Source organism: Citrus sinensis, chromosome 9 (assembly GCF_022201045.2).
Source record: "Citrus sinensis cultivar Valencia sweet orange chromosome 9, DVS_A1.0, whole genome shotgun sequence".
NCBI classification, from domain to species: domain Eukaryota; kingdom Viridiplantae; phylum Streptophyta; class Magnoliopsida; order Sapindales; family Rutaceae; genus Citrus; species Citrus sinensis.
In genome coordinates this window covers 7,001,723-7,020,943 of record NC_068564.1, presented here as the reverse complement: position 1 = coordinate 7,020,943, position 19,221 = coordinate 7,001,723, and the positions used below count along the sequence as shown (strand labels likewise).

Sequence of the window (19,221 nt, the reverse complement as noted above, 5' to 3'; positions counted from 1 at the left end):
AAATGTTATTGATTATTTATCTAATTGTGAAATTAATTTGATTAATAGAGTATGGCATTGAAGGAGAAGTATCTACAAAAAGTGATGTTTACAGCTATGGGATTATGTTGATGGAAACTTTTACCAAGAAAAAACCCACAGATGAAATTTTTGTTGGGGAATTGAGCTTAAAGCGTTGGGTTAATGACTTGCTTCCTACTTCATTAGTGGAAGTTGTGGACAAAACTCTGCTAAGTGGAGAGGAAAAACATTCTGCAGCAAAGGAGCAATGTCTGTTGTCTATCTTTAGTTTGGCTCTGGAGTGTACAATGGAATCACCGGAAAAGAGGATTAATGCAAAAGATATTGTTACTAGATTACTCAAGATAAGAGACACATTGAGTAAAAGGATCGGAAATTTAAGTTAATTTCGTTTGCTTTCATTGATAGTTAATCTGAATTCATGTAATAAGTGTAGGAATCTTATATCTTTTCCTTTCATATATTTTTTTTTCTTGAGAAAACTGTTGTAGTCATCTTGTTTCCATGGACAGAGTTGATTTAGTTCTTCCAAAAAATGCTACTGATGACCTTTGTTTAATACTCTCTTTTTTTGCATGTGTTTAGGTAGAACAGTGGTTTGGCTGCAGGCTAAGAAGTCTAACTACACTAAAAGAATATGATTTAATTTATTAAACAAAACTTCAAGTTCAAGAAAAGTATTTCACTGCCCCCAATGCTTTGGACACCTACTTGTTGCGGACCGCCCAATTCGCTAGCCCAATTGCCCACAATTTCGGGCTAGAGAGCCAACACAAGGCCAAGAGTGCTAGCTTGGCCCAATTCCGAAAGGTTCTAGGCAACTCTAGCACATGTGAACATGTAAATATTCTAGAATACTTTATACAATTCCAGCACATGCAAATAGCTAGGAAATTGTAAAATACTCTAGAGTTTGACCAAGTTTGGCAAAGTTAGGCAAAGTTAGGCAAAGCCTCCCCTATAAATATGGGATGGCATTAGGCATTTGTATCCAAAAAGCTTTGTAAGCAACTCAAGCATTGTATTCTCTCTTTGTGCAATACAAGTTTTCTTCTTTGGCTCAATTGCTCTCTTCTCTAGTTCGAGAAGCTCTAGGCTTACTTAGCAACATTCGGCAAAGTTGTCTAAGTGCCGCACGGGTTAGCTGCGCAAAACACTCATCTCGTGACAAGTGGTATCAGAGCTAAGGTTTGCACGCACGCAAATTAGCTCACGAAGCAATGGCCAACCCTTCGAACGTAGCACAAGAGGGTGTTGTTGGTGTGGATGTTCCACCGGAACTAAGCCGTGGCCGAGAGGGAGAACGCGCCCAAGGCAAGACTCGCGGCAAGTCCAAGGCCCTATCCGTGGATGCGTTGGAGCCTCGTGTAGGCACTCTCGAAATCGCATTGTCCACCGCTCAAGAAAGCCTCGAGGGATTGGAGGAACGAGTGGACGGACTCGAGGGAGAATACGCCGAATTCACGGTGGCAACCAAAGCTCTCATCCAAGAACAAGCAAACACTCTTCGAGGTGAGTGTTCAAGACGAACTACGCGCTGTCCGTGCGGAAGTGGATGAAGTCCGCTCGGATTGGGCATGGCACAAGCGCACACTCTCCTCAAGTCCAGCTTCCGCAAACTCGAGTGATGCGCGCCGCATTGACGTGCCAAAGCCCGACACCTACGATGGCACACGCAATGCCACAATCGTGGATAATTTCCTCTTTGGTCTGGATCAATACTTTAATGCCATGGGTGTACGAGATGAGGCATCGAAAGTGGGCACTGCACCCACCTATCTTAGAGGCGCTGCACAACTATGGTGGCGTCGCAAACATGGCGAGATGGGCAAGGGCATTTGCACCATCGACATTTGGTCCGACTTCAAGCAAGAACTCCGAAAGCAGTTCGCCCTAAGCAATGCGGAGAAGGAAGCGCGAGCGCGCTTACGTCGCCTCAAGCAATCGGGTAGCATTCGGGACTACATCAACGAGTTCACTACCCTTATGTTGGAGATAAGCGACATGTCCAACAAGGATTCACTCTTCTACTTCCAAGATGGCCTCAAGGATTGAGCCAAAACCGAGCTTGATAGGCGTGTTGTTCAAACACTTGACGACGCCATCGCCATTGCGGAATCGCTCACCGAATACTCTACCCAATCCAAAGACAAGAAGTCTAGCCAAGGCAAAGGTGGGGGAGAGAGTCGTAAGGACAAGGGCAACAACCGCAAAGATTGGGGGCAGAAAAAGCCGCCTAGCAACAAGAGCTGGCAGGGAAAATCGGAGGGCAAGAAGGAGGCGCCAAAGCCACGAAGCCCATGCTTCATATGCAATGGTCCTCATTGGGTACGCGACTGTCCGGAGAAGCGGTCGCTTAATATTCTTGCTGCCCAACTCAAGAGCAACCCCACAATGTCCGTGGAGGAACCCCAACTTAGCATGGGTTCTCTCCAACGCCTCGGCGCCCTCAACCGCCAACAACCCGCGCTAGTCAAGAAAGGGCTCATGTATGTTAGCGCAAAGGTAAACAGCCAGTCCGTTCGCGCGCTGCTAGACACGGGAGCAACACACAATTTCGTGTCCGTAGATGAGGCCAAGCGTTTAGGCCTCAAGGCCACCAAGGAAGGAGGCACAATGAAGGCAGTAAACTCACCCGCCAAGCCAATTGCGGGAATTGCACAAGGCGTACACATCACACTTGGTACGTGGAGCGGAAAGCTTGACTTCTCCATCCTGCCCATGGACGACTTCAAGATGGTCCTGGGCATGGAATTCTTCGACCAAGTCTATGCCTTCCCGCTGCCTACTACGAACTCCCTAAGCATCCTCGATGGGAGTAAAGCATGCATGGTACCCACGGAGTGAGGCAAGTCCGAGGAGAAGACACTCTCCACCATGCAATTCAAAAGGGCTTTCAAGAAGGACCCAAGCTTCTTGGTCTCCATTCGGGAACTAAATGAGGAAAGAAATAGCGGAACGTCGCCAAGCCAAGTCCCTCCGCAAATATACAGAGTCCTCAATGAGTACGAGGATGTGATGCCTCCAGAACTTCCGAAGAAGCTCCCACCTCGACGAGAGGTAGATCATGCGATCGAGCTAGAACAAGGCGCGAAGCCAACAGCCTTGGCGCCCTACCGTATGGCGCCATCTGAATTAGAGGAGTTGCGGAGACAACTCAAAGACTTGCTGGACGCAGGCTACATTCGCCCCTCAAAGGCCCCATTCAGTGCACCCGTGCTCTTCCAAAAGAAAAAGGATGGATCGCTGCGGATGTGCATCGACTATAGAGCGCTCAACAAGATCACTATCAAGAACAAGTATCTGATTCCCTTGATTGCGGACTTGTTCGACCAGCTTGGCAAAGCGCGGTACTTCACCAAACTTGACTTGCGCTCCGGGTATTATCAAGTGCGCATCGCCAAGGGAGATGAACCGAAGACAGCGTGCACAACAAGGTACGGGTCTTTCGAATTCCTTGTGATGCCTTTTGGTCTTACTAATGCACCCGCCACATTTTGCACGCTCATGAACAAGGTGCTCCAACCATTCCTCGACTGCTTCGTGGTCGTGTACTTGGATGACATAGTGGTGTATAGCACCACGCTCGAGGATCATGCCCGACATTTGCGACAAGTCCTCCAAGTACTTCGAGACAACGAGCTCTTCCTCAAACTAGAGAAGTGCTCGTTTGCCCAACAAGAAGTGGAGTTCCTTGGCCATAAGATTGCGGGTGGGAAGATCATGATGGAGAATGACAAAGTAAAGGTCATCCTCGATTGGGAGCCTCCCTCGAAAGTACCCGAACTTCGCTCATTCCTTGGACTGGTGAATTACTACCGCCGCTTCATCAAGGGCTATTCAGCTAAGGCGGCACCCTTGACGAATATGCTCAAGAAAAACAGAACATGGCATTGGTCCGAAGAGTGCCAACGCGCATTCAAGGAGTTGAAAAGAACAATTTCGGAGGAACCCGTCCTCGCTCTTCCGGACCACACAAAGCCCTTCGAAGTGCAAACGGATGCCTCGGATTTCGCCATAGGAGGAGTCCTTATGCAAGAAGGCCACCCTATAGCGTTCGAGAGTCGAAAGCTAAATGATACAGAACGCCGCTACACGGTGCAAGAAAAGGAGATGACCGCAATCATACATTGCTTGCGGGTGTGGCGACATTACTTGCTTGGCTCGTACTTCACGATTATGACGGATAACGTGGCGACAAGCTACTTTCAAACTCAGAAGAAGTTGAGTCCGAAGCAAGCACGGTGGCAAGATTTCCTTGCGGAATTCGACTACCGGCTGGAGTACAAACCGGGGAAAGCCAATGTCGTTGTGAACGCTCTAAGCCGCAAGGCCGAATTGGCGACACTTAGCATGAGCCAACCAAAGTCTGACCTTGTCTCACGCATCAAGGAAGGCCTCCAACAAGATCCGCTAGCCAAGGATTTGCTGGAGAAGGTGCTCGAGGGAAAGACAAGACGATTTTGGCAAGAGGAAGGCATCCTCCTCACCAAGGGAGATCGGCTATTCGTGCCAAGGTGGGGAAACTTGCGGAAGGAAGTAATCAAGGAGTGCCACGACTCTAAGTGGGCCGGTCACCCAGGAATCGAGCGCACCACCGCACTAGTTCAAGCCTCGTATTTTTGGCCGCACATGAGGGACGACATCGAGGCATATGTGCGAACTTGTCTTGTGTGCCAACAAGACAAAGTGGATCATCAACTTCCAGCGGGATTGTTGGAGCCGTTACCACTAGCAACAAGGCCATGGGAAAGTGTCTCCATGGATTTCATCACATCGCTGCCCAAGTCCGAAGGTTGTGGAAGCATCATGGTCGTTGTCGACCGATACAGCAAATATGCCACATTCATTGCCGCACCAGCCGATTGCAAAGCGGACGAGGCAGCCCGCCTATTCGTCAAGCACATTGTGAAGCTTTGGGGAGTTCCGAAGAGCATTGTGAGCGACCGAGACCCTCGATTCACTGGACGCTTTTGGACGGAACTCTTCAAAATGTTGGGGACCGATCTCAAGTTCTCGACAAGCTTCCACCCACAAACGGATGGGCAGACCGAGCGCATTAATGGCCTCCTCGAGATGTACCTGAGGCATTATGTGAGCGCTCACCAGCGGGATTGGGCGAAGCTACTCGACATTGCCCAATTTTCTTATAACTTGCAGCGAAGTGAGGCTACGGGCAAGAGTCCATTCGAGATCATCATGGGATTCCAGCCCATGACCCCCAATGCCATAGCCTCGACTTACGGAGGGAAAAGCCCCGCGGCACACAAGCTCGCCCGCGAATGGCATGAGGAAGCGGACATCACGCGAGCCTATCTCGACAAAGCCGCGAGGAAAATGAAGAAATGGGCTGATACAAGGAGACGGCATGTTGAGTACAAGGAAGGAGATCAAGTCATGATCAAGCTCCTACCCCAACAATTCAAGACTTTGCGGAAAGTTCACAAGGGGTTAGTGAGGTGCTACGAGGGATCCTTCCGAGTTGTTCGACGTGTAGGCAACGTCTCGTATCAACTCCAACTTCCGCCAAGACTCAAGATCCATCCGGTCTTCCATGTGAGCCTTCTCAAGCCATATCATGAAGACATGGGAGAACCAAGTCGCGGAGAATTGAGGCGCGCGCCAACTGCCGTTGTCACCGCGTTCGACAAAGATGTGGACTACATCATTGCGGACCGAACGGTTTCGAGGAGGGGCGTGCCAGCACATAGCGAGTACTTGGTGAAATGGAAAAACCTCCCCGAGAGCGAAGCCACTTGGGAACGGGAAGATGATTTGTGGCAATTCGCTGAGCACATCCAGCACTTCAAGCACGAGAGCGCGACGAGGACGCCGCGAGCTTAGGTGGGGGAGGATGTTGCGGACCGCCCAATTCGCTAGCCCAATTGCCCACAATTTCGGGCTAGAGAGCCAACACAAGGCCAAGAGTGCTAGCTTGGCCCAATTCTGGAAGGTTCTAGGCAACTCTAGCACATGTGAACATGTAAATATTCTAGAATACTTTATACAATTCCAGCACATGCAAATAGCTAGGAAATTGTAAAATACTCTAGAGTTTGACCAAGTTTGGCAAAGTTAGGCAAAGTTAGGCAAAGTTAGGCAAAGCCTCCCCTATAAATATGGGATGGCATTAGGCATTTGTATCCAACAAGCTTTGTAAGCAACTCAAGCATTGTATTCTCTCTTTGTGCAATACAAGTTTTCTTCTTTGGCTCAATTGCTCTCTTCTCTAGTTCGAGAAGCTCTAGGCTTACTTAGCAACATTCGGCAAAGTTGTCTAAGTGCCGCACGGGTTAGCTGCGCAAAACACTCATCCCGTGACATACTGGTAGGTATGTACGTGTCCTCAACTTTTTTTCGGAGCACAAAATTCGAGTCCCATGGAGACTCAAACATTCCTTTCCCACATCCCGAGCACGCTAAATTCATCAGACTAACAACTGTGACATATACAAGAGTGAAATGTTTAGAGAACGCTAAGTTCGAGTGAAAGAGATTAATTTACGGAAACTAAAGCCAAGGGTTCAGAAAAAAGTGCAAAGAGAATAAAGGACAACACTTTTGTGAAGCGACATAGTTGTATTCATAGCACAATGTCATATTCATACAGAGATCTAGAATATTATTTACAGCTGGTAAGGGCTAAGAATTGATGTAGCTAGAATACAAAGACGATAAGGTATGTTGTGCACTATTGTTTTATTCTACGATCAATCTTGACCCTTGATGCTTGGCTCTCAATCTTGTCCATTGATCTTCTTTGATTTTGGACACTTCAAGACCTTTCAGTATCATTCCTTGTTATTGGTGTCTTCCGTGCTGTAGAATTCATATACAAGCCTTCCCGCCGACTTGCCAAGTATTCGTTCATTGATGCATTTTATCAAACAGTTGGCCGACTTGCCAAGTATCATGCCTTGTTATAGGTAGGCTTGGTAGGATTATGGGTCGGTCGGTAGATGAACATGTGTTAAAGCTTTCGAATTTATGCCAATTGAAAAAAAAAAGAATCTACATAAATTTTCAACGAGGCTATTGCCACAATAAGCATTTGTATGAATTATTATTGAAACCTTTCTGAGAAGTAGGACACGTCAGACATCAAAGCACTGAGATATCTTCAAATAGTGGTAACCCCACGCAACAAGGCACAATAAATTATACAGATAAAATCCTTCACTCTTTCGTAATCATCGGTGTAGGCACGGTGATGCGTCGGACAGATATGGGTCGGATCCACTCCAGCTCCATATCAAGATTCATAAACCATGACAAAAATAGAGAATCATAGGTGTTGCAGATAGTGATGTTTGTTGATGCACTCGTAATTTAAAATTTTATTTTATATCTTCAAGTTCGCATTTTAAGTGTACATTTTTTTTATTTTTTTATTGTGATCAATATAACTTGTCAAATCTATTTTTAAATAATTTTTTAAAACATTTTATTAACAATGATATGAAAATATTCGAACCCCTTTTCATAGTAAAGTGAATTATAATCCGACGATCCAACTCATGTTTTCAAATTGTAAATTGCAAATCGTGTGTTTGCTCCATTACAGAGTTTCATCAATTTGAAATAGAGAATCATTTGTGTTCTAGATTAATCAAGGGTCTATATCCAAATCTAAAAATTGACTAACTTGGTTTCTATTAAATTCTGAATCCTAACAAGAAAAATAGAAGATTAAAAATGACTAATTTGGTTTCTATTAATTTGAGTAACGATCGAATTACCTCATTTATTAAGATATATCAAAATCCTATGTCAAAATCCATTAATAATATAGGTTCGATGATGAAATATTCACTTATTATTATTTTTGACTTCATAAATAGATGAACGGATGTTATTTTTGGATTCTAGAGAATCGAAAATATCAGGATAGGTGATAAATGGAATTAAGTTGTAGATAAGATAGAAATGGATTTGGAGAGAGATTGGAATCCTGGGTAATCCGGTGTACGTTGTTGTGTTGAATGCTCGTTGACTTCACGTTGACTGAAACATTATTGGAAGAAGTGAGCAAGCTTATTTTCTTCTCTCATTTTTAAATTTGTCTAAGTTTATTGATGTGAGGCCTTTGAGATTGTAAGTTTCAAATCTGAGAAGAATAACCACACACCCATTATCCTATGACTCTTATTTTATCACATGAAGAGAATTCGAAGTTTGATAAATTTGTGAGGATTGTGAGGGTTGATGCAATATAATTTAGATGCAAAGTGTTTACAAGTACGATGCTTCATAAGTGTTCTTGAATCATTATAAACTCACGTTATTTTTATAATGATTGTTTCATCTGCACATGGATATAATCATATGTTGAGATTTTTTCCTAAATTATGGTCTTATTTGGTATTGAGGTGTTAGATCTTTTAAGTTACAATTACTATTGGAAAAAAAAGTGCAACTATGAAATAAAAGTTAATATTGTGTACTAAATATAATTGTTAAATAATAATTTTGACAAAATTAGTGAAGATATATAGGTTTTTTTTTATCACATAAGTGTAAAATCAAATCAACTTAACTTCTAAACTATATAGTAGCTACTGTTTATCAAATACTTTAGTACTGTAGCTTTTAAGTTATAGCTACCTAACCTCAGTCTCAAACAATGGCTATAAAGATCAAAGATTTCCTCATAAAAATTATACGTCTTGTGATTGCTTATTTAATTTATATTTTTTTATTTATCTTTATTAATTACAGCCATCTTTTAATAAATTACAATTGGAGGAAGTTGATGTTCGAAGTGCTTATGTCGACTCGAAGTTGTTGGGAATTAATGCATGTATTGATTTATTGGGAGTGTTTAAATGATTTTGTGATTTACTTGATTGATTGATTGAATATTGTTTGATTACTTTGTATCCATTCTAGAAAGTTTATTTCTTTGTGAAATTTCAACAAAATATGTTTTTCTTTTTAAATAATAAGGGTGTTTTAAGCAATTTTTAAAAATAAATGGACTAACTAGAATTAATTATTAGGTAACTAACTCGAACTGTACAAGGTAAGCGAACATTTATACTGATTGTATCATGATAAATCATTTTCCGATTAGAATTAGGAAACCATTAGCATATTGACTTTTTTTTTTTTCAATTGCCCTTTGCGAAAACAGATTACAGAATTAGAAAACAATCCTAATGATATTATTGTTAGGTTTAAAACACGGCATAGATAGTAAAAAGCTAACTAGTCTGTAGTAATTTGTTAATTGCTATCGCCTCTCCATGCGTGGTGAATAATTTGTTGCATGCAAATTTTTTTATTTTATGCAAATCGTACTGAACATTGGAATTGATGTATAAGCAAAAATACAAGAGTATTTACCTCAATACAAATATATATTTTTTCCATTTTAAATAAACACAACGCGATATTTATCTGCTCCGCGTTTTTGTAATCTGTTTATTCGTTGTTTATTTGCTTCTTAAGGCCTCAAACTTTGATAACCAAAAATTTCACCAAACTATGAAAAATATTCTGCAGGTTAGTTTTTATTTTCGGAATAATTATTTGAGAATACTAAAACACAATATAAAATAAGAAAATAGGGGGTTAAATTTTGAAAAAAAAAAACCAAAAGGGCATGTTGGATAGATTACTGTAGTTTAAGAAAAAAATTATTCAGTTGGGAATTTTTTTTCTTTAATTTTTGTTTTACTTAATTGAGATTTCTCCTTAATCCTTACAGTTTTAAATTTGGATAACATAGGATTAGTAATTTAGTACTTCCTTTGCAAGCCGAGGTTAAGGATGAAATTCTTTTAAGAAAAAAGATAAAAGAGCATACCAATAGTCAATTATAAATAACCACAAATAAATACAAAAAAAATGTTTATGAAGTAAATTAAAAATGTACATATTATTTTTTTATTTTTTTTCTTACTATTCTGTGTATTTGCTGCTTGAAAACCCATAAATACACAGATGACCATTGGCTTCGCACCATTTAATCGGGATACATTTCTACGTACAAACTGAACAAGGCTATATATTATTTTTTTTTTATATAAATTACTATTTCAATTTTCACTTTTTATTGGGTTGTTTAATGGATTAGTGAGGCTGGTGGTCGTTGATGCACTCACAAGGTACAATTTTGTTTTCCAATTTCAAATTCGTATTTTAAAATGCAGCACATTATGTATACATAATTATTGATTTTCATATGTGGGTGTTTTGAAATATTGCTAAAAGACCAAACTTTAATAAACTATTTTTGATCCTTTTTTGTTTCTTTTTTCCTAAAGTTTGAGTGATATCCGCATTTTTAAAAGCTAATGTACGCAAAAAATTCTTTTATTTTTCTGGGGAAAATAGGTAAGAGAAAAAGTTTTGGCAAATGAGTTGCAACTGAATTCAAAATCAATACGATGCGAGCATACGAAAGAGGTCAGTGTTTTGGATTTGAATTTAAAGAGGTCAGTGTTTTGGATATGAATTTAGTATTTAGCTGAATTTTATGTTTAACACATGATTCTATTATAGTACTGCGATTAATAAGCTCAGCCCCGGATTTGCTTTTGCTTTTGCTTTTGCTTTTACTTCAAGTGAAAGAAAGAGGAAACCTTTTGTTTTTTCTTTGGTTTTTGACTATGTTACCTATACAGAGGGTCAAGATATCAGCCATAAGTGATGGTGTTAAAAAGATTAAGCAGCGCACACAATCTTAATGCTGTCTAGACCATCCAATGATGACTCCAGTCTTTTGGTTACATTAGCTTTAGTTGAAATAAGGGCCAATTTAGCAAACACTAGCTTTGGTGGCTTACTATGTTTAATGTAATGCTTATTCTCAAGGAATCTAATGTTATAAGATGATTGAATGATCTTCTATGATTGTGAGTAGTATAGGATAATTGAAAAGAGCCTGGCTCCTATGATAAATAACAGTAACACAGTACTATGATTGAAAAAATTCAGTTACAAAAACTCAGTTACAGTAAACTCTTCATTTATTCATTGCGGAGATTGAATGGCCAAAAGAGAATAGAATGAGCAGAGGAATCTCATTGCCAATAAAATTGACCCTCTTTAATGTTATATGGCACATGTATGTTTACAACAAGAACAAGTTACTTGCAGTTTTTATTGTAGTTAAGTTTTGATGATTTCAAATGCTTTTTTTTTTTTAATTGTGACACCTTTGATTTATAATAATATTGCAAATATATATATATATTAGTAGTTTTTTGGTCCGGAATTTTAAAGTGTGGGAAAGTATGAGAATGCTTTAAAACCACACGGTGTTAAAGACTTACAGTTTTAAGTCTTTTAAACCATGAGGTTTTAAAGTTTTACCGAATTTTTCCGCACTTTAAAATTCCAGACTGAAACATTTCTGTATATATATACATATAAATATATAAATTAAGAGGAATGAGTTAACTGAAGATTATAATCATTACAACAATGCTGATGAGTGATACATCACTTGAAATTTACTTTTCAGTTGCTGAAATGATGGAAAAAAAAAAACAATAAACAATAACAGTGATAATGTTCTCTTGCTGAAATGACTTGTATATTATACAATCCACTCTACTTAATGATATCGTTTTAATAAATGTTTGATGATCTCCATTTAAAAACTACTTCAATTTTTTTCTTCATTTAACTTTTTGGTTGTTGAAAATAACCTTAATTATCAAATAATTGGAGAAAGAGTAAAGAACATTTACTCAAGATAAGAGACACATTGAGTAAAAGGATAGGAAATTTAAGTTAATTTTGTTTGCTTTCATTGATAGTTACTTTGAATTCATGTAATAAGTGTAAGAATCGTTTATCTTTTCTTTTGATATTTTTTTCTTGAGAAAACTGTTGTAGTCATCTTTTTTCAATGGGCAGAGTTGATTTAGTTCTTCCAAGAAATGCTATTGTTGATCTTTGTTATATACTTTTGTCTTTTTTTGCATGCATTTAGGTAGAATAGTGGTCTAGCTGCAGGCTAACAAGTCAAGCTACGCTAAAAGCGTATGATTTAATTTATTAAACCTAACTTCAAGTTCAAGAATTGTATCTCATTGCCACCAATGCTTTAGACACCTATTGGTAGGTTTGTGTCCTCAACTTTGTTTAGAGCAAAAGTTCCAGTCCCATGGAGGCTCAAATATTCCTCTCCTACGTCCCGAACACACTAAATTCATCAGCCTCTTGAACCCTCTCCTGAGGGCGCCTTCTGTCCTCTGTTTTCTGTTTCCATACACAAACAGCAAAAAGAATTCAGAATGACAACTGGGACATATATAAGAGTGAAATAATTAAAAAATTATGCTTTTTTTTTTGTCGTGTTAAAATCGTAAGGTGTCTAAGTACTATGAAAGAGATTAGTTTACGAAAACTGAAGCCAAGGGTTCATAAAAAAGTGCAAAGAGAATAAAGGACAACGCTTATGTAAAGCGACATAATTGTATTGGTAGCACAATGTCACGTTCATACAGAGATCAAGTACATTATTTACAGCTGGTAAGGGCTAAGAATTGATGTAGCTAGAATACAAAGATGATAAGGTATGTTGTGCACTATTGTTTAATTCTACAATCAATCTTGACCCTTGATGCTTGGCTCTCAATCTTGTCCATTGATCTTCTCTGATCTCGAAGACTTCAAGACCTTTCAATCTCATGCCTTATTATTGGTGTCTTCTATGCTGTTAATTTCAAATACTAGCTTTTCCGCCAACTTGCCAATTATTTGTTCATTGGTGCGTTTTGTCAAGCAGTGTGGATACTTATACCAAACGCTTTCTGTTTTAACTCCCCCTTTCAAGCTCAACTATCTGGGAAGACACTAATAAGCTTGTTTCTCAAGTATATGTATGTGAAAATTAAAATTTCAAAATAATATTCGGACTCTACATTTTCTAATGAACATTGGTTTGGCTCATAAGCTTATTATACTTGGGCTTGGTAGGATTATCGGTCGGTAGATGAACAAGTGTTAGAGCTTTCGAATTTATGCCAATTAAAAAAAAAATCTATATAAATTTTCCACTAGGCTATTACCACAATAAACATTTGGATGAACTATTATTGAAACCTTATTGAGAAGTAGGACATGTCGCATACCAATGCACTGACATATCTTCAAATAGTGGTAACTCCACACAACATGGCACAATAAATTAAGAGTTATATAGATAAAATCTTTCACTCTTTGGTAATCATCAATGTTGGCATGGCAATGCGTCCGACAAAATTCATAAATCAAAACAAAAATAGAGAATCATATTTGTTCCAGATTGTAGTGATGGTTGTTGATGCACTCACAATTTACAATTTTATTTAATATCTTCAAATTCGCATTTTAAAATGCACAAATGTTTGTGTATACATAATTAGTAATCGATTCTCAAGCATGGACATTTAAAAGCACTGCTGAAAGACAAAATTTTAATTTACTATTTTTTGTCTTTTAATTTTCTTTAAGTTTTAATGATTCCGCATTTTGGCGAAGGAATTGCAACCGCATTTGGAGCTAGTTTTAATTTTGTCTTTTAATTCTTTTACACTTGGCTTTTGTTATTGATGTTAACTTCGATGTGTGTGCGTGTGCGACTGAATTCAACTTACACGCTATTGATGCAGCCACCAAAAAGGGGTGGTCCATCATCAATCAACAAGGTTTATTATTATTTCCATATTGATTTTCTTAATTATAAATAATACTAATGCTATTTCATAGTTATAAATATATTAGAATTAATCGAAATCATTTTTTAGTGTGGCATGGCTAAAACTACCTTTTTTTTTTATAAGTAATTACTACTTTCACATTAAGAAAAAATACTCCTATTTTTAAGGAAAAGTCAAGTACCTGTAGTTGTGAAGACTCGAGCTCACTCCCTTATGATAAATCTTCATATTAATTACGTAAATATCCTCTAAAATTTTAAATTAACTATTCAAAATTCGATGTTATACAGGTATTTCATTTATTTGAGTAGGGGTTAGGGGTCAATTGGATACAAATTCAAAATTATCCTTACTTGAGAAGGTGATAAAAATTGGGGATTTAGTTTGGATGTCATTAGCTACAAATATTAAACTCATACATTTAATTCAAAATTAGAGGGCTGATATATGCGCATCATCGTGCACGTTATAGTGACACTGCGTCACCATTCCACAACCTCTCCAATGAAAAATTGACATGCTTCTTGTGCGCATCTAATCAGAATCTTGAAAATTAATCACAAAATTGTACTTTTATTATAAAAAGAATAAAGAAACTCCAAGAAAAAAAAAAGACTTACATAAATAGATTGAAAAATCTAGATTTCAAGTTGTCTATATTAGCTTGATATTTTTATTAATAGTCATCCTCCCAAAAAAATTCCATCAAAATATATTTTAATTTTATGTTAATTCATAAACATGAAAAAATCATTTTAGAATTAATTAAAACATAATTTATTGTTGCTCAAAAAAGGTAGAACTTAGTGATCAGAAAAAAAGTATCTAAAATATATGTTAAAAAAAATCATGGTTGGTTGGACTGATTGAATTTTTTTTCTTTTTTAAGAATTAAGACAATTGGATGGATTGAGTAATAATAATACATATTTATTTGGCAAATGGCAGGGAGGCTTTCGTCTGATGCAGATTGATTAGAGAGAAAATATAACAATTTTAAGCTCGTCAGATTCGAAGCTGCTTACCTGTCGTGGGGGGATCACTTCCGGTGCATGTTGTCGTGTTAAATTCTCGTTGACTTCACGTTGACTGAAGCATTATTGGAAGAAACAAGTTTATTGATGTGAGGCCTTTGAGATTGTAAGTGTTAAATCTGAGAAGAATACCCACACACCCATTATCCTATTACTCTTCTATCACATGAAGAGAATTCAACATTTGATTCACACGGAAAAAAAATTTGTGAGGATTGTGAGGGTTGATGGAATATAATTTAGATACAAAGTGTTTACCAGTGCGATGCTTCGCAAGTGTTCTTGAATCAATATAAACTCACATTATTTTCATAGCGGTTGTTTCATCTGCACGTGGATATAATCACATGTCGAGATTTTTTTCCTTAAATTATGATCTTATTTAGTATTGAGGTGTTATATCTTTTAAGGTACAATTATTGTTGGAAAAAAGTTGCAACTATCAAATAAAATTAATACTATGTGCTAAATATAATTGTTAAATAATAATTTTGACAAAATTAGTGAAGTTATATAGATTTTTTTTCATCATCCAAGTATAAAATCAAATCAACTTAACTTCTAAGTTATATATCGGCTACTGTTTATCATATGTTTTAGTTCTGTAACTTTTAAATTATAGTTACCCAACCTCAATTCTAAACAAGACCTATAATGATAAAAAATTTCCTCATTAAATTATATGTCTTGTGATTGCTTATTTAATTTATATTTTTGTTATTTATCTTTATTAATTATAATCATCTTTTTATAAATTAAAATTGAAGGAAGTTGATTGATGTTGTTGACACACACACACGCACGCACACACTCGCAAAGATATATTGGAAGTGCTTACGTCGACTCGAAGTTGTTGGGAATTAATGCATGTATTGATTTATTGGGAGTGTTTAAATTGATTTATTAATTGAATATTGTTTGATTGCTTCATATCCATTCTAGAAAGTTTATTTCTTTGTGAAATTTCAACGAAATATGTTTTTTTTTTTAAATAAGGGTGTTCTAAATCATTTTTAAAAATATATGGACTAATTAGAATTAATTATTAGGTAATTAACTCAATTTGTACAGGGTGAAACAACATTTATCCTAATTATATCATGATAAATACTTTTCTGATTAGAATTAGGAAATCATAGGTTTATTGAATTGTTTTTTTTTTCCTTTGCGGAAATGGATTAGAGAATTAGAAAACAATCATGTTGATGTCAAAATCTGATCTAGTCGGTTAGCGACTTAATATCATATTACTGCACCAGCATTAAATTTATTTGGTAGAGAATTGGCTGGTCAATTGTCAAGATGTCCTGCAATCACTAGCGATTAACCTACGAATACCTGAAATCACAAAAGACGGTAAGAGGCACTAGAAATTTTTTCGGCGTGAACCTTCTGACGCTCAAGTCAGTTTATAGGTTTACCATAATAAAAATAAATAATTTCTATTTAAAACAAAAAATAAAGTTCAAAAGCTCAAAAATAAAACCCAATCCCAATATGAAAATGAATTTCTTTTTTTTTTTTAGCTTGGCCGAATCCTTCTGCCTCCTAAAGAAACATAATAGAGAAGCAGGTAGCCATGTTCCCTAGGTAACGCCCCACTCCCCTCTTTTATTCCTCCCCCTCTCTTCCGTTTCCTTCTTTTGCTCACTATCCTTTATAATTTTTTATGCTTGTCTTCCCAAAATAGCCTTTGAATACACAAGTAAATGTCTAGGCTTTGGTGAGGATAGTTTGGTCATTGCATTTTACAAGTAAGATGACTGGTGGAGAAAAATGAGGAGTGCACATAACTCTTCAGCAAATCCCACCAACAATTCCATTTTCTTAATTAATTAATCTCCTTTTTTATCCCCAAACAAATCCTAATGATACTCTTATCAGGTTTAAAACAGTACACAAATAGTGAAAACCTAACTAGTCTGTACAGTAATTTGCTAATTGCTATCTTCTCTCTACGCGCGCTGAATAATTTGTTGCATGCAAACTTTTTATTTTATGAAAATCGTACGTACTGTAACATTGGAATTGATGTATAAGCAAAAATACAATAATATTTATGTCAATAAAAATAGTTTTTTTTTTCCTTTTTAAATAAACACAACGCGATGTTGCTCTGCTCTACATTTTTGCTATCTCTTTATTCTTTTTTTTTTTTGGGCTTCTTAAAGCCTCAAACTTTGATAACCAAAACTTCATCGACCTATGAAAAAATCTGCAGATTAGTTTTTATTATCGGAATAATTGTTTGAGAATACTAAAACAAAATATAAATAAGAAAATACGGGGTTAAATTTGGGGAAAACAAAAAGGCATGTTGGATAGATTACTATAGTTTAAGAAAACAAAATCCAATTGGGAATTTTTTTCTTTAATTTTTGTTTTACTTGATTGAGATTTCTCCTTAGTCCTTACAGTTTTAAGTTTGGATGCTGTAGGGTTAGTAATTTAGTACTTCCTTTGCAAGCTGAGGGCAAGAATGAAAATCTTTAAAGAAATTAAAAAAGATTAAAAAAAAGCATACCAATAGGTAATTATAAATAACCATAAATAAACATAAACAAAATATTTATGAAGTAAATTACACATGCACATATTATTTTTTTGTTTTATTTCTTACTTGTCTATTTTATTTGTCTATTTTATTTGCTGCTTGATAACCCGTAAATACTAATCTAGTACTGCTAATTTCAGACACAAAATGTTTAACTCTAGGCTGCAGTTTTGCTCAAAATGATGACCACTGGCTTCGCACCATTTAACCGGCATACATTTCGACAAATTGAACAAGGCTATTGATTTTCATTATTATTATTTATTTATTTATAAATTACTATTTTAATTTTCACTTTTTATTGGGTTGTTTAACGGATTAGTGAAGTTGGTGGTCGAGAGGTACTCACAAGGTACAATTTTATTTTATAATTTCAAATTTGTATTTTAAAATGCAGGTACATTATGTATTCATAATTATTGATTTTCGTATGTGGGTGTTTTGAAATATTGCTCAAAGACCAAACTTTAATAAACTATTTTTCATCTTTTTTTTTCCTTTTTTCCTAAAGTTTGAGTGATATCCGTATTTTAAATTCATGTGGAACAAAAGCTAATGTATGCACAAAATTCTTTTATTTTTTCCGAGAAAAATGGGTAAGAGAAGAAGATTTTTCTCTTGCAAAAGAAAAACTAATACGATGCAAGCATAGGAAAGAGGTCAGTGTTTTGGATTAGAATTTAGTATTGAACTGAATTTTATACTAAACTCTTTTGTAGTACTGCGATTAATAAACTCATGATTTGCTTTTGCTTTTACTTCAAGTGAAAGAAAGAGGAAACCTTTTGTTTTTTGTTTGATTCTTGACTATAGATGTTACCTATATCGAGAGTTGCGGTATCTGCCTTAAGTGATGGTGATAAAAAGATTAAGCAGCGCACACAATCTTACTGTCCTCCAGACCATCCAGCTGTGATGACTCTAGTTTTTTGGTTACATTAGCTTTAGTGGAAAGGAGGGCCAATTTAACAAAGACTAGATTTGGTGGCTTACTATAATGCTTATTCTCAGGGAATCTAATGTTTTAATTAAGATGATTTAATGATCTTCTATGATTGTGAGTAGTATAGTATAATTGAAAAGAGCCTGGGCTCCTATGATGAATATATAATGGTAACACAGTACTTTGATTGAAAAAAACACAGTTACAATAAACTCTTCATTTATTTATTGCGGAGATTGAATGGCGAATAGAGAATAAAATGAAGCAGAGGAATCTCATTGCCAGTAAAATTGACCCTCTTTAATGTTATATGGCATAGGTGTGTGTACAGCAAGAGCAAGTTACTTGCAGTTTTTATTGTAAAATATACAGGTTATGACCATGATCATTGTAGTTAGGTTTTGATGATTTTAGATGCTTTTTTTAATTTTTTTAAATTGTGACACCTTTGATTTATGGTAGTTTTGCAGAAGAAAATATATATATATATATAAATTAGGAGGGATGAGTTAACTAACGATTGCAATCATTATAGTAATGTTGATGAGTGATACATCATTTGAAATTTACATGTCAGTTGTTGAAATGATGAAAAAAAAACAATAAACAATAGCAGTAATATTTTTATGGAAATTCTTGGTTTTTATGGAAATACTCTTGCTGAAATTCTAATTTTGACTTTCAACTCTTGGTTTTTATGGAAAGTAAAATGACTTGTTTGTTATATTCATACAATCCACTCTACATAATGATTTCATTTTTAATAAATGCTTGATGATCTCCACTGAAAAACTACTTCAATTCTTTTGTTTTATTTAACTTTTTGGTTGTTGAAAATAGCCTTAATTTTCAAATAATTGGAGAAAGAGTAAAGAACATTTAACAAATTTATGTGCCAAAAATAAAGGAGAAATTGAAGAGAAAGGGTGCTTGCAGAAGTGGGTGCAAAGATAAATCAGTCTATAAGAATTATTGTGGTTATTAATTTTTTGGCAATATAAAAATTCTTCAGCA

The 19,221-nt window shown here is 36.4% G+C and overlaps 2 protein-coding genes and 1 long non-coding RNA gene across 12 annotated transcripts in view; 2 read left to right on the top strand and 1 right to left on the bottom strand.

Moving 5' to 3' along the window:
- Positions 1 to 19,221, top strand: part of LOC102617533 (probable LRR receptor-like serine/threonine-protein kinase At3g47570) — an 80,894-nt gene that overhangs the window by 7,286 nt on the left and 54,387 nt on the right. The window lies entirely within an intron of this gene.
- Positions 1 to 19,221, top strand: part of LOC102616934 (probable LRR receptor-like serine/threonine-protein kinase At3g47570) — a 76,089-nt gene that overhangs the window by 3,032 nt on the left and 53,836 nt on the right. Inside the window, exon 3 of one of the 10 annotated variants that reach the window (XM_052433879.1) lies at positions 49 to 580. The exons of the other annotated variants lie outside the window; for them this stretch is intronic. Coding sequence (XP_052289839.1) covers positions 49 to 407 — 359 coding nt within the window. The 3' untranslated portion in view covers positions 408 to 580. Of the gene's footprint in view, positions 1 to 48; positions 581 to 19,221 lie in introns of those variants that run through there. 10 annotated transcript variants of the gene reach the window in all.
- LOC127899784 (uncharacterized) overlaps positions 1 to 19,221 on the bottom strand; it is a 51,290-nt gene that overhangs the window by 7,256 nt on the left and 24,813 nt on the right. The window lies entirely within an intron of this gene.